Source organism: Asparagus officinalis, chromosome 3 (genome assembly GCF_001876935.1).
Source record: "Asparagus officinalis chromosome 3, Aspof.V1, whole genome shotgun sequence".
Taxonomy (NCBI): Eukaryota; Viridiplantae; Streptophyta; class Magnoliopsida; order Asparagales; family Asparagaceae; genus Asparagus; species Asparagus officinalis.
Genome location: NC_033796.1, coordinates 26,028,452 through 26,044,142, shown reverse-complemented (window position 1 = coordinate 26,044,142; position 15,691 = coordinate 26,028,452). Strand labels below are relative to the sequence as shown.

Sequence of the window (15,691 nt, the reverse complement as noted above, 5' to 3'; positions counted from 1 at the left end):
TTGATGACAAAATGGTTGAAATTTATTGAAATGGTGTGGACAATGTTATTGAAGGCGCACGCCTCACTGCGCCTCATGTGCCCTGTGATGCCGGACGGTGGCGAAGCACCTACATCTGATGCAGCAACGCCTTTTGCACCTCACAAGTGATTTGCGCTTCGCACTTGGCGCATGCAAGGCATAACCTCACACATATTTTTTCTTTAATATTTCTAGCAGGTCTATACCTGGTAACTCGTATACCAAAAAGCAAAATAAACCTGTTTGGCCTTTTTAGTAGCCCGATTGAGGACCCTTAATTTTTCTTCGATATTAGTCTTGATTTAACTTTTGATTTGAAAAAATATGAACTTTACTACTATGTTGGATGTGTTAGCATTAAGAATTAAGACCTTATTTTGTGACTTTGTTAAAGATATTATTTATATTGACATATTTTTTATGTGAAAATACATAAATATGTTATTTCATGCTTGATTATCTATCTTGAAAAATTATGTGTGCAACGTGCACCTTGCTTCACTTGGGCGCGCATTGCATTGCACCTTGCGCATGTAAGCAGAGGGACTTTGCGCCCTGCATTACACCTTGTGCGTTGGTAACATGGGGTGTGGAAGCAGTACTTTTTTTCTATCAATAATTAAGGATGGAATCCACAAAGGAGAACTATCTAGATGATAGCTGATAATTGGAGGAGCATTTTTCATTTATATGCAGGGAAGACCTTACATAACTTGAACGGAATGCTGCTGTCAAATAACAGATTAATAAAAGGTTCAGGGAGTTTTATGAAAATAACTTCAAATAGTTTTTGATGGTTGTTAGGGCTACAATATAACATTTTGGATTTTGGGTTTTCTCATGATCACACAACAAGATAGCTGTCTACATGTCTACATGTTTTTCATGATTCCTTGGCTTATACTTGATTGTAAGTGATGAGTCCTTGACCAGTACCTGCAACAATGTTAGACCAATTGTCCACATTTGACCCACTTGAATGCTTACTGCAATTACTCCATATTAGTCTTAAAAAATAGTTCCTTAAACTGCATTGCTTTCTTCTTCTCTGTACAACCATCTAGAAAAGATCTCACCAACAGCTAGGAATATATGAAATTACTAAAAATTTTTGCTAACTAGCTGTGAATGTCCTTCAACATTTCATTATTAAAACGAGCACAATGTTTTAATCCGATATGACGATCATCTTAGTCACTGAAAAAATCATACAAAACCTGATTTTTGCTGGTCAAACTGGCCACCTAAAAGATCGCCATCATTACTATCGGGGTTGATCGATGGTGAAATGAATTGTTAGACCTGCAGCCGGTAAGATTCTTGCACATAACAACTTTATGGTACTCGGTTCTTCAATCATAGATGGTATCAACTGTCTGTTCACTATGTCACTTGCTCTATATCCTTGTTTGCAACATGTTTTATTTAACCAACAAGAATTCATACTTTTTATTATTAAAACTTGCGTATTGTATTTATTTCATTCTTGTAGTTGTATTTTGTTCTTGTGCTTCCTTCACGTATCTCATTTTTTAACAAGTTTCTTCTTTATTGATGGTAGATGGGGGTTACTATTTTTCACTCATGTTGATATTTGAAGAACTATTTGTCTAGTATTTCAGCATTATTACTTATCGTCATACCAATTATTGCAAATTTCAGGATCTGGGGAGAACAAGGTCAAACAGCACTTGAGAAAGCAAGTATATGCCTGCTTAATTGTGGTCCAACTGGATCAGAAGCATTGAAAAATCTCGTTCTTGGAGGCATCGGGAGCATAACTGTTATTGATGGGTCTAAAGTTGAAATGCACGATCTTGGAAATAATTTTATGTGTACGCTTCACCTTATTGTACAGTTTTCTGAAACATAATTTTCTTGATCCATTTTGTTGTGTTCACTGATGTTTCTTGGATATGATCAGTGGATGAAAAAAGTCTGGGACAATCAAAAGCAAAATGTGTATGTGCTTTTCTCCAAGAGCTAAATGATGCTGTTAAGGCTAAGTTCGTTGAAGAGTCACCAGAAACCTTAATAGAATCAACACCTTCTTTCTTTTCACAGTTTACTTTAGTAATTGCCACGCAGGTAAGCCACATCATATCTTATTGGCAGATGTCTATGTGAAAGTTGAAAAGCATGTTACTCTGTTCACTTCCTTACATATACTCATTTGTCATTTACTATTTGAACCAAACACCATATCTACTGAAATAAACTATAAACTTTTACTCATGGTTTGATTATCTACTTATCCTTTAATGCTAATTTGTCATTATACCCTTGGCATGGCAGTTATTGGAAAATTCATTATTAAAGCTGGATAAGATCTGTAGGCAAGCAAATGTTATGCTGGTAGTTGCACGCTCATATGGTCTTACTGGGTTGGTTCGAATAAGTTTAAAGGTATTTCTTTCAGTATCCACAACGCTAGTATGAAACTTATAAGGTAAAAGCCGTCCAGAAGAAAAAGGAACAGAATTCTATACATGCAATTGTTGTTAACTTACAGGAGCATACTGTTGTGGAGTCAAAACCTGACCATTTTCTAGATGACCTGCGCCTTCACTGTCCGTGGCCTGAGCTTAAAGAGTAAGTAACACATTCCTTTTATACTGGATCTATGGATAATGACAATGATGTATGTGTCATGGTGCAATGTGAAGTGTGCATAGTTATGTTACTGTGGCATTATATGAATTTTCAGATTTTCTACAGGTTTGCTAACAACATTGACCTGAATGTGAAAGACCCTGTTGTACACAAGCATACACCATACATAGTCATTCTTATTAGGCTTGCAGAAAAATGGGCCCAAGCACATGGTGGCTGCTTACCATCAACCAGGCAGGAGAAAAAGGAGTTCAAGGTATGGCAATTTGCATACTCAAATCAACATGTTTCACAATGCCTATTGTCTAATTCTGTGCATATATTTAACAGGATGAAATAAAAGCTCACATGCTTAACTTAGATGAAGAAAACTATAAAGAAGCCATTGAAGCCTCATTTAAAGTCTCAGCAGCTCGGGGAATCAGTAAGTTGTTAAAGTAAATTCCATTTCTAACATTAGCATTTTGTGGGGTGGGTTTTTTCTTTTTATTGGGTTTCAACGATAGAGTGATAAATTTTGTTGTTTTATCTCCAGACCTACTTTTTTGTCTTTGTCGATGACTAGTTAGCCATGATTTTTCCGATTAATATTAGTTTCTTTCAAACGAGATGGAAAATGGTCCAGTCAGGGATAGTCCTGTGTAGCTAACCATGTAGCCTTTCTGTATATACAGTTACATTATCCTTCTAAATTTCTTATTTGATTTTGTAGAGAATAGAGAAAACCCTAATAGTTTATTGAGAATAACAAGAGAGATATATATAGCCATACAAATAGGGTTAATGTTAACGGGTAACAGCCCATTAACCCAATACCCAATATTTAACTTAACACTCCCCCTCAAGCTGGAGCATAGATGTCTACCATGCCCAGCTTGTCACATATAGTAGAGAACACCTTTGAAGAAGCTGCCTTGGTAAGAATATCAGCAAGTTGTTGTGAGGACGGAGTGAATATGAGAGATACTATCTTCTTCTCCCAAGCATCTCTGACAAAATTGCAGTCAACTTTAATATGTTTTGTCCTCTCATGAAACACAGGATTCTGTGCAATATAAATGGCAGACTGGTTATCACAATGCATTGGCATGGGTCAAGGCTGAACAAAATCAAGCTCTGTCATAAACTTTCTTAGCCACACCATCTCACAAGTAGTGTGAGCCATTGCTCTATATTCGGCCTCTGCACTAGATCGTGATACTACATCTTGTTTCTTGCTTCTCCAAGTCACAAGATTACCTCCAACAAAAGTACAAAATCCTGAGGTTGACTTCCGGTCTCCCATGTCTCCTGCGTAGCCAGCATCAGAGAAAGCCAAAATATGAGTATGCCTATGCTTCTTATATAACAATCCTTTGCCAGGGCAACTCTTGACATATGCTAAAATCTTCAGAGTTGCTGTCCAATGAACCTCTCTAGGTTTGTCCATAAACCTGCTCAATACACCTACTGCAAAAGTAATATCAGGTCTGGTAACTGTCAAATATATTAGCTTCTCAATTAGTCTCCTATATCGTCCAACATCATCTAGGAGAGAGGTATCATCACGTCACAAATCAATATTTACTTTCATTGGAGTGCTTGCGGGTTTGCATTCCAAGAAACCTGCTTCTTCTAGTAAATTTAGCACATACTTCCTTTGGGACAACAACAGACCATGTTTTTGATATGCAACTTCAATCCCAAGAAAATACTTTGGCTTTCCCATGTCCTTAGTGATAAAATGACGGTTTAGATACTCCTTAGTCTCAGTTAAGACAATAGAGTCACTCCCAGTCAGCAGAATATCATCAACATATACGGCTAAAATAACCAAACCAGTTGTTGTGCGTCGAAGAAAGACAGAGTGATCAGATTGACAACGTTGGAAACCAACATTAGAAATAACCTTGTTGAACTTATCAAACCAAGCTCGAGGACTCTGCTTTAACCCATAAATGGCCTTTCTCAGCCTGCAGATAATATTCTCCCCCTGAGCAACATACCCAGGAGGTTGCTCCATATAAACCTCCTCGTCCAAATCACCATAAAGGAAAGCATTCTTCACATCTAGTTGGTGCATCGCCCAATCCATATTAACAGCCAGAGAGAAAATAATTCTGATGGAGTTGAGACGAGCAACGGGAGAAAAGGTTTCAAAATAGTCGACGCCATATGTCTGGGTATAGCCTTTCGCAATCAGGCGAGCTTTATAACGGTCAACAGACCCATTGGGGCGATATTTTAGGATATACACCCATCTGCAACCAATCACAGTCGCTCTAGTAGGAAGAGAAACCAAGTCTCAAGTCCCTCTAAAAAGTAGTGCATTCATTTCCTCATCCATGGCTTGCTTCCAAGCTGGTACTAACATAGCTTCCTCATATGACCTAGGTATAGATACAGTGGACAAGGACAAGGCAAACTGACGAAAAGATGGGTTGAGACGGTCATAAGAGACAAAAAGAGATATAGGATATTTCGGGCAAGACCGTTTACCTTTTCGAAGAGCAATAGGGATATCCAAGTCAGAAGAAATAGAGGTCAGCAGTAGCAGATTCAGGGGCATGTACTTTTGGACGGCGAGAGTATGTCAGTAGAGGCTTCGGTGCAGGAGCGACAGGAGCAGGTAATGGAATAGTAGTAGGAGCAGAAGAAGGTAGTGGTACCTGTGGACAGCCAATAGTAATGGAACCAGACGAAAAATATGGGACATACTAAAAAAAGGTAACATCAGCAGACACAAAATATTTCCTGGTAGACAGATGATAACATCTATATCCTTTTTGAGTACGAGTATCCAACAAAAACACATTTGATGGATCTAGATGACAACTTATCCAAACCAGTAGTTAAATCCTGAACAAAACACGTAGAACCAAAGACACGGGGAATCACAGAGAATTGTTTTTTATCAGGATAAAGACAATTGAATGGTATTAAACCATCAAGGACAGAGGAAGGCATGTGATTAATCAAATAATTTGCAGTGAGAACAGCATCAGACCACAAATACTTTGGAATATTCATATGTATCATCAGTGTTCTAGCAACATCTAGAATATGTCTATGCTTCCTTTCAGCAACTCTATTTTATTGTGAAGTGTGAGAGCAAGAAGTCTGATGAATAATGCCATTAAGAGCACAAAATTTTGAAACATCACTTTTCATATATTCCAAAGCATTATCAGTACGAAGAATACGAACAGAAGTAGAGAATTGAGTTTTTATTTCATTATAAAAGAGTTCAATAACGCGCGAGACCTCTGACCTCTCTTTTAACAGATAAAGCCACGTCATGCGAGAGAAATCATCAACAAAGATAATAAAATATCGAAAACCTTGCATAGAGGGAACACGATAAGGACCCCAGACATCAGAATGAACCAACTCAAAAGCAAAACTACTACGTTTATCAACTCGACTCTGAAAAGTAGCACGATGATGCTTACCCAGTTCATACGACTCACAACCTAAAGAGGAAATAGATGGCTGAACAGAAACTACCGATCTAAGTTTTTGTAGTGAAGGATGACCCAGACGTCAGTGCCACAATAAAGTAGAGTCAGACTGTGATGCAATAAGACCAGCTTCTGGCACACTGTCGTCCAAATAGTACATACCTCCTTTCTCATGCCCCGAACCAATCTTTATCCCAGTTGCTAGGTCCTGAAAAACACAATAAGATGGAAAGAAGGTGACTTTACAATTATTTTGTTTTGTAAACTTGCTAATGGATAATAGGCTAACAGGGAATTTGGGAACATATAACACATCAGTTAGTTTTAAAGAGGAAGTAGCATGAACTACTCCATCACCACGAACTGGAGAAAGAGTACCATCAGCAATGCGGATAGAAGGAAACTTATCAGAAAGATGTAAAGATACAAAGTGATCCTTTATACCTGTCATATGAGATGAGGCTCCAGAATCTAGTACCCAGGGTTTGTGAGAAGAAGCTATATAAGCATCCATACCTGAAGAGGATGCATGAGTAGCAGAATGAATATTCTGAGAGAGTTCTAGCTGGAGCCTGGCGCAACCTCTCATAATCTGCCTGAGAAATCTGAACAGTAGGAGCAGTAACAGCTGGTCCACCAGAAGTAGTAGCAGAAATAGATGAGTTAGTCGATTCTGTATCAGCTACCTGAGCCCACTGAGGACGACCAAACTTCTCCCAGCACTTCTCAGAAATATGATTGGTTCTCCCACAATAACCACAATGTCGTGAGCCCTTATGAGATTCATCTTGCCTCCCACCAAAGGAACCACGTTCTCCCCCTGAATCACGGCCACGACCACGACCACGACCGCGACCTTTGCCTCGATTAGAGAACATGGCAGACTGATCCATCGTAGGTGGAGATGGTGTAGTAGTATCAGAAGTAACATCAGTAGAGACCTGCATGACTCTGGAGAATGTAGCAGTCAGTGAGGGAATTGTATCTCCACCCAATATCTGTCCTCTCACCTGGGACTGTAAATTAGAGTTCAATCCAGAAAGAAATTTGGATACTGCCAGATCACGACGATACCCTAATAGCGTCGCTGCATCAGCTACTGCAGGCTGATGCATCTCTAGTTCGTCTATCAGTCCCTTTAATTCACCAAAGAATTTCAGAACTGACTTATCTCCCTGTTTGAGCGCAAACAATCGTTCATAAATTTCAAATACGCGAGAAACATTCTTCTCGTTTCCGTACATAATCTTTAGGCTGTCCCACATCTCCTTCGCAGTGTTTAAAAACATAACGCTGCTACTGATCTGTGCTTTCATACTGTTGAGAAGCCAAGTCATAACACAATAATCAGATGAGAGCTATGAATTGTAGGTGGGATCTGAGGTTGGTGGTGGAGATGCAAGAAGATGTGGTAGTTTGCTCTGAGCGCCAATGAAGATGCGGAAAGCTTGTGCCCAGAGCAGATAGTTTGCACCATTCAATTTAATAGTAGTCCCCAAGACTACCTTAGGCGCAGAGGTCTCACCAGCAACAATAGAAGGAGTAGTAGAGGAGGAGATGTCCGACATCGAAGTAGTAGTCATTTTTATTTTTGAGCAACAATAGGAGACAAATAGTAGTCAAATAGGCAGATTAGTAGTAGAGATCCGTTTTCGAAACATGAACTAAGAGCAAATCAGGAGCAGGATTAGAGGCAGAGTCGTAGATAGTCATGCCCTCACGCTGCGTAGGCGAGATCACGTGAGGGAGAGAGCCCTGGCTTTTGTTTGCACAAAGGCTCAATTTCTATATTCTTGTTTCTCGAAGGAAACAAGAATAAAAGTAAAATATCTCAACAACGTGAGATAGACACTCTTCCTCTCATCAGTTCTATGACTGAAATGTCGAGGCTTCCTCTCATCAGTTCTATGACTGAAATGTCGAGGGATACAATTGTCCTCTCATCAGTTCGAAGACCGAGATGGCGAGGGAATAGGCAACACGATGTAGGGGGCATTGTAGTACGGCACTGTAGCAGCGGCGTCACTGTAGCAGCAGGCAGCAGGTGATGGTACTGTAGCAGCAGGCGATGTTACTGTAGCAGCGGGCGGCGGCGTTTTCATGCTCTGATATCATGTAGAGAATAGAGAAAACCCTAATAGTTTATTGAGAATAACAAGAGAGATATATATAGCCATACAAATAGGATTAAGGTTAACGGGTAACAGCCCATTAACCCAATACCCAATATTTAACTTAACAGATTTCAACCTTCAATGCTTGAATCTCTGGCTAATTCTGAAATTTCTGTTATGATAGTAAGTATTTTCTAGCTGCCTCACAGTGATCATCAGGCATAGGTATATGCTTAAATGAGTAGATGTATATAACAGAAATCCTTTTGAATTAAATCATGATCATATAATCATCAAAGCCTTGTATGCTATGCTATTCTGTACTGTGTCAATCCGATGTCCACGCACTGGGTTTTGGTGCCAAATGCTATCCAAGGAAACAATGCACATAGAAGGACTTGCCACTGCCAGTTTCCATTAAATCTAATTTGCTAGTTTGTTGTTAGAGAACTTACATTTATGCTGCCCATACCTTCATCTTGCATTTTCTGCCCTCAGAATCCTTTTGAATTAAGATGCTCGTCTGAATTAGATAATACATTGATTTGCCATTTTAGTTAACATTTATATACTTAGTTCATTGTTTTTTGTGGGGTTACATTAGGGTCGTTCTTGTATATCAGGTTCTCAGCTTCGTCAAGTAATTAATGATAGTGCAGCTGAGGTTGAGTTGACATCATCAGATTTTTGGGTTATGGTTGCAGCTTTGAAGGTAAACAAACTGTTATATATGATTAAAAAAATAACAGTGCTTTCATGTAAACAAATTATATTGGCTCTTACTATAACTTATGATAACTACAACACCATTTATTTATTTCTTTCCTGAACTTTTGAGCAGCTGGATTTCCTGTAACCGGAGGTTTACTTCTTCGGCTGATGGTTATGCACTGCTTTAGACACTGTTCAGTAATTGTCCATTGGTCTCCTGGTGAAAAAAGCCTGGTCTCTATTTTTTCCAGATATTGTTAAATAACACATATTTTTTTTTGAAGTTTCTCCTCCCGTTTGTTAGTTTTTGAGATTTTTCAGTGACCTATTAAAAAAAATTGTTTATGCTGATATAGTTTTCATCTCTTAATTATGTTTATACTGGTTACGTTTGTTTAAATTATAATATGAACAGTTAAATTACACTGAGTGACCACCCCGTCATCCTTTCCTTGACCCAATGCTTTTCCTCTGTAAAAGGAAGAAAAGAATTGTGTACATTTTGCTTACAATTAAAGCTTCTGGTATCTTCTGGTATCCCGTGCTCATCATGAAGCCTACATATTTATTGATCCTGCACTCTGCATTTTTTATTTGTCATCGTTTGTTTTTCCTTTTTTTTGTGGCAAAAATAGGTCCATTAAGTTACATGGCAATGGCTTTACAATCACATACTTTCTTTTTCATTTTTCTTTATAGGAATTTGTTGAAAATGAAGGCGACGGAGAGCCACCTCTTGAGGGATCAATACCTGACATGACATCCTTAACTGAGTGAGTGACTAACTTTAAAGTTGAGGAGGCTCGAAAATTTTATTTACTTATTTCCACTTCTGCTGTATTTCTGATCAAGATGTCTACCGTTTCTTTCTGTTAAAGATATTATGTCAGTCTTCAGAAGATCTACCAAGCTAAGGCGGAGTCCGATTGTCTTGCAGTAGAGCAACGTGTAAGGACTATATTGAAGAGAGTTGGTAGAGATCATTGTGCTATTTCAAAGGCAACTATTAGGAACTTCTGTAAAAATGCTAGAAAGCTTACCGTAAGTCACTAATTTGCCTTTTCATGTTAGTTTGTTCATGAGTTACATCATAGAGGAACCAGTTTTAACAATTCCTGTATGACTTTCTTTATATGCCCTATGCAGGTTGTGGTTTCTTCTTGAGTTTATTGCTATTTAATTCCTCTGTAGTTTATTAAGTTTATGTTATTGTATATTGCAGTAGTTTATTGTAGAAGATTTTTGACAGACATTAGAGTGCAAGTATTTCTCATACAAAATGTGTATTTTCGCTTTGTAGTATTCTCATTTATGACTCTCTCTCCTAAACCTATACAAACTGAGGCTTGTGTTCCAATGGAAGTTTTACAGAGTTTCTTTCTGATCTTTCTTCCTAGTTTCTCTTCTTGACATTGGATTAAAGTCATACCTTTGAGAATCCATACCTGTTTTAGATAATCTGCTGATACAAGTTTTAATGATCTATCCGATGTTATAGCCGTAGTAGCTGGTGGAATTTAGATCCTTTCTGATATTTCGCTGTTAACCAACCTCTGTCATGCACCAGGGGGGGTGCCGTATACTGCTACTTTGTCTTCAGCTGACTAGAGCAGTGCCACTTGAAAGTTGTTGGCCTTTTCTCTTTCCATGATTCGGTAGGTCTTCCACGGTAATATATGTGTACAGATTATTGATTGCTATGCACGTTGGTATTAATCTATGAGCAGTATAAGAACTGCTGCATAATCCCAGTCTCCTGATTGCATCTCGAAACATTTTATTGAAACATGTTCTGAAATATGATGGTCCCATTTTCCCTGGTCAATACCATATGGTGTTATTGTATTGTGGTCTCCCCATCAACTCCTCAGTCCCAAAATATTCTGTGAGGATAAAGCTGATCCATTGTTGTATTCTATACTAGTCTTCTGTCCTTTAGATTGAAAGAGTGGCAAAGTCCTCTTCTTTTACATCACACTCGGGTTCAGTCACAATATTCAAGTAGCTATAAATAATTAGATAATGACGAGGGAGTTTTTTTGGCAGAAATGTTAGACATAACTATTATGTGGTTTACTTGTTTATATCCTTTGTTTTCTGCTACTTTGATTATGTGCATTGTACATAAATGTAAATCAAATTGTTAACTGTCAAATATGACACAAAACTCTTTTAACATTTTATGATATGACAATACAGGTGCGTAGGTACCGCTGCATTGAGGATGAGTTTAAGTCTCCAATTCTTCCAGAACTACAGAAGTATTTGGCTGATGAAGATTCCAGGTGAGTGTCTTGTGTCTGTAATATGCAATTTGTGGTCGTCTCAGCAAGGTTTATATTATACCATGCAAGATATTTATTTTCTTGTTACATTATTCATTCATCACACCCCTTTCTTATTCAGGATTTTACTATTTTATCAAATCACTCCTTGTATTTGACTATAATGCAAAACTCATAGTTATATATTTATTTTCATATCATCAATTTGTTTCCTAGAAGGCTTGCATTGAACTCCTTCTGTTAGTTTGATTAACTGATATGGAAAGACGATCTTTACCGATTATTTCCCAAATCAACATAACTTGCGCAATTTAAATTCCAAAACTATCCTGCACAATGAATGCATAAAAATTGTTGTTGTTTTCCGTCTTATTTTCCTCCTCTTTCCATTTTTTTCCATCCACTTAACGTCAATAATGAGGAGAAACAACCATCTCTAACTACCTCTCAGGCAAAACATCTGAACATATGAATAAGTTTTATTGGTTCATTAACCGATTTAATAAAAAGGGACAGAATTCTCATCAATTTCCATAGATTCAACTTCTATGTCCTTATGAGACAGTTTTTTCTGTAGATTGTACTTGATAGCCTATGAATTTCCTTTGAACACGTAAAAACTTGATCTTCATATGTATTCAAATAATATTTAGGGAATTTATAAGTTCCTCCTTGAATTTAGTTAGATCTCCTTACCTGAGCCTTGAGCACATAGAGATGATGATTCTTATCAAAGAATCTTGAAGAGTATGTATCTGAAAGCAAGGAGGAAATCTTTAGGACTTTGTAATGCCTCTTTCATTTTCCATCATTGCTTTTGCAGGAGCTCTCTGTGATTCCTTTATGGTGTCAGGAGATTCTAGATGAGGAGAAAAATAGGAATTACCACATATATAAAGTGATGACATGAGGAGTAGCTTATAAGCAAAATAATATAGGCACTAAAGGCATATAGTTTCTGTGACATCAACAGTTTTAGCAAGAATGATGCCAGAGGCTTGCTGTTTGTATTTTTCAGTGTTGCTGTTGGCTTCTATATTCTTCTTCGAGCTGTTGATCGGTTTGCTGCTAATTACAATAGATTTCCGGGAGCATTTGATGGGTATAGATGAAAAAAAAAAACCTTTCACTTCTCTTTTGTGCATCTACATGACAATCATGCTAAAACTTTGTATATGGAACAGTGAAATAGATGAAGATGTAACAAGACTGAAGACCATTGCAATTGGCATATTAAGCGACTCGGGTTTCCATGGGCCCACATTGTCAGAGGATTTAATCAATGAGATGTGTAGATTTGGAGCTGCAGAGGTCCATGCTGTTGCTGCCTTTGTAGGGGGTGTTGCTTCTCAGGAAGTAATTAAGGTATATTGTTTAATTAACTTCTGAAAGTGACAAAGCTTTGACATAAGGTTTGCATAATTAACACAAAATTTCCATAAGGTTTCAATTGTGACAGTTAGACCCTTCTCCATTACAATTTCTAGAAAATTAACTTGCATACAAAAACTATGATCATAGGTCAATTGTGACAGTTCGACCCTCTCCATTACAATTTCTACAAAATTAACTCGGACACAAAAGCTATGATCATAGGATACGAGAATTATATGTACGTCCGTATAATCGTACGTACATAGTTATTATCTCGAAGATTGGTAATTACATAAAATGGGATGATTATTTTAGCTAGAAAATGAAAATCATTAGGGTAAGGGTTTTGTCTCATTCCTGTAAACTCTGTATTGTATTTTTAAAAGTTAAATTTATATTTTTCTTCTGAAACTTCCTGTCTAGATTCTCATGTTGTTTGTTTCAGCTCACCACGAAACAGTTTGTGCCTTTAGCCGGGACGTTCATATTCAACGGGATAGATCACAAGTCGCAAGTGTTGGCGCTGTAGTTGCTGAAAACTTGAGCTATGGAGATCAAGCTGATAACTCACCATTGTAGTTCCCCTTTTTGATGGTAAATTAAGAGATTAAATTATAGAGCTGCAATGTTTTTGAAGGCTTTCAGGCATATGGCACTATTTGGAGGTATTCTCCATTAATGAATGATGGAGATTATACGGATGTGGGTTATATGATTTGATGTGTAATGAGTGTGATGAGTAGTGGCCACGTTACTATCAATTAGGGGTGGCAAACGGGTCGACCCGACCCGACCCGACCCATATAAAATTTAACCCGACCCATATAAGTGTGACCCGACCCGACCCGTTTAATAAATGGGTCAATGTGATCCGACCCGATTATTAAACGGGTTACCCGACCCGACCCATATAACCCGAATAACCCATTTATCTAATACAAGACATATACTAACACATATAACTAATAAAATTTTTTATACAAGCACAAAAAAACACTTCTTGCAAGCTCTTTAGACAAAAACTATCACTACTCACAATATGGAGTTATTTCAAAGACATATTCAGTATTTAAATGTATTTCAACAAATTGCAAATATCGACAAACAAAAATACATCATTTGTTCAAGGCCCTGGACGGTCCCAAATCATGTCGCAAGGAAAAATGTCTTCACAAGGACCTGGAAATATTGGTCGAGGGGGTTTCCTACCGCAATAAGCAATGAAGATCAGTAAAGGAAAACATATGTAGACATTATACAATAATATAGCATGTAGTTATCCTTCTTTTCCGCATTTATTTTAGTTCCCTCTCTTCTTTAACTCTTTGCAGTATATTCATGTACTCTTTGCAGTCTGGTGCCAGGAACCCATAAGTCTTCATGAGGCAATCAAATGTGGCCTGCACACAGAAAAAAGCAACAGGATTTTAATAGATTGGTATTAGTCTCAATATTAATACCATAATATCACTTGTGAAAGAACAATTACCATAATTTGAATAGACTCCTGCCAAAATGCCAATTTGATAATTTAGCCCAAAAAAATTTACAATGTATCATGTACAAAACATCCGTACTAGAGAAACCCACCTCTTGAATCCAAAAGGTTAAAACCTCACCTTAAAAAACCTCACCTTTAAAAAAAACCAACATGAATGGAAATCCAATAGTCATACACATCAGATCAAAGATACTGATATTAATCCACAAAAGCAACATTACGAACACCCAACCTCACCTATTATCCGAATAAATAATCAAAAAAAGTTGAATTCGAGACATTACCAAATTATTTCTGCAGCCATGACATAGTGACAAGCACACTCATTAAATGAGTCCAACAAGGTTGTAACTTACCTGTTAATACTCTTGACTATATACGAAAGTTCGCTCACCTCTATTCAAAATTTCAAATCATGAAGATATTCAAAATCTAGATGCAAGTATGGGTAACAAATTAAATAAAAAAATGTATCTAGTAAATTTGACCTGACCTGAAAATCTAAATTGAGGAGCCAATGAAAACCTGAAAATTCTTATAAGAGTAAAGATTATACAATAACATGTAAAGGAATAAGTTACCCAGTTTAGTATATTTGTATTTGTAGTTTACTTATTATCTCGTATTTCGTACTATATATAGCGGTACTGCGTGATCTTTCTCTCAATAGATTCCTTAAAATATACATACCTTTCCCCCCAATAACTTAAATAAACACAAGTTCCATGAAAATTAATCTCTATTCCTAGGCTACATAGTGGATGACCTGCTGAGATATATACTAAGGAAATAACAAGCCTCTCTATGCATTATTAACACAGTCCACAAACATAGGGATCCCTTTGATCTCTCTCACTTTTTTGCTGTTCTCCTCTTTAATGAAAGAGAGTTGATTGGTGACTAGAGAAGCAAAAGATAATGTTGCTAGCTTTATAATCCCTAAAAAGATTGCCTTCTCTTTGTTAAACTTTCAGCCCCACTCCACAGTAGCAATCTTGTGTATCGTTTGATGGCCATATTTGGAGAAGGCAAGGTGTTTGTTGATTATTGGAATTATTTCATGACAATGATGTAAGCATCAATCAGCAAATGTTGCATTTTCAGATGAATGTTTTCTGTATTTGTCACAAAACTAGCATGATATATAAAATAAAGAGCAAAACCTCTCTTGATGCCCAAGTTAAAACGACATGCATTACAAGTTAAAACAGCTAGTAGGTTCTTACCTTCAGCTACCGCATCATAGTATGAGAGATTCATACTAGGTAATTGCAGTGAATTTTCTAAGTGCTACTAGGTAAGTTAGAGAAACTAAGTTAAGTAGTAGAAAAGAAGCTGACAAGAAACTATAAACGACTGTTCTCTTTACAAAGTCATAAAGCATTACAAATTATACATCTCACTATCAACCTAAGGGTAGAAAATTCATCATATAGATAGTTAATGCCTAAACACGAGGAATAAATTACCACATTCATCATAATCAGTTTGTATGTCAAATGAGAGAAAAATAAAAGGCATGGAATAGATAATCATTTATAACTGTAAAATGTTTACAAAAGACATCTACAGTATAAATTTGAACTAGTTCTGATCACTAGTACTGAAGATTATGGTGCAGCTTGATATGCA

General features: G+C 37.1%; 1 protein-coding gene and 1 long non-coding RNA gene across 2 annotated transcripts in view; one reads left to right on the top strand and one right to left on the bottom strand.

Annotated features, from left to right (window-relative positions):
• Window positions 1-13,270, top strand: part of LOC109833503 (NEDD8-activating enzyme E1 regulatory subunit AXR1-like) — a 14,105-nt gene extending 835 nt beyond the window's left edge. The window contains exons 2-14 of the mRNA XM_020401193.1: window positions 1,684-1,856; window positions 1,946-2,109; window positions 2,317-2,427; window positions 2,534-2,613; window positions 2,740-2,890; window positions 2,965-3,058; window positions 8,812-8,900; window positions 9,599-9,672; window positions 9,778-9,940; window positions 11,099-11,184; window positions 12,203-12,286; window positions 12,369-12,549; window positions 13,004-13,270. Coding sequence (XP_020256782.1) covers window positions 1,684-1,856; window positions 1,946-2,109; window positions 2,317-2,427; window positions 2,534-2,613; window positions 2,740-2,890; window positions 2,965-3,058; window positions 8,812-8,900; window positions 9,599-9,672; window positions 9,778-9,940; window positions 11,099-11,184; window positions 12,203-12,286; window positions 12,369-12,549; window positions 13,004-13,087 — 1,534 coding nt within the window. The 3' untranslated portion in view covers window positions 13,088-13,270. The remainder of the gene's footprint in view (window positions 1-1,683; window positions 1,857-1,945; window positions 2,110-2,316; window positions 2,428-2,533; window positions 2,614-2,739; window positions 2,891-2,964; window positions 3,059-8,811; window positions 8,901-9,598; window positions 9,673-9,777; window positions 9,941-11,098; window positions 11,185-12,202; window positions 12,287-12,368; window positions 12,550-13,003) is intronic.
• Window positions 13,582-15,325, bottom strand: LOC109833504. Its single transcript, XR_002245228.1, has 2 exons — window positions 15,286-15,325; window positions 13,582-13,958 (listed from the first exon to the last, which is right to left on the bottom strand). It is a non-coding gene; the product is annotated as an uncharacterized LOC109833504 (long non-coding RNA).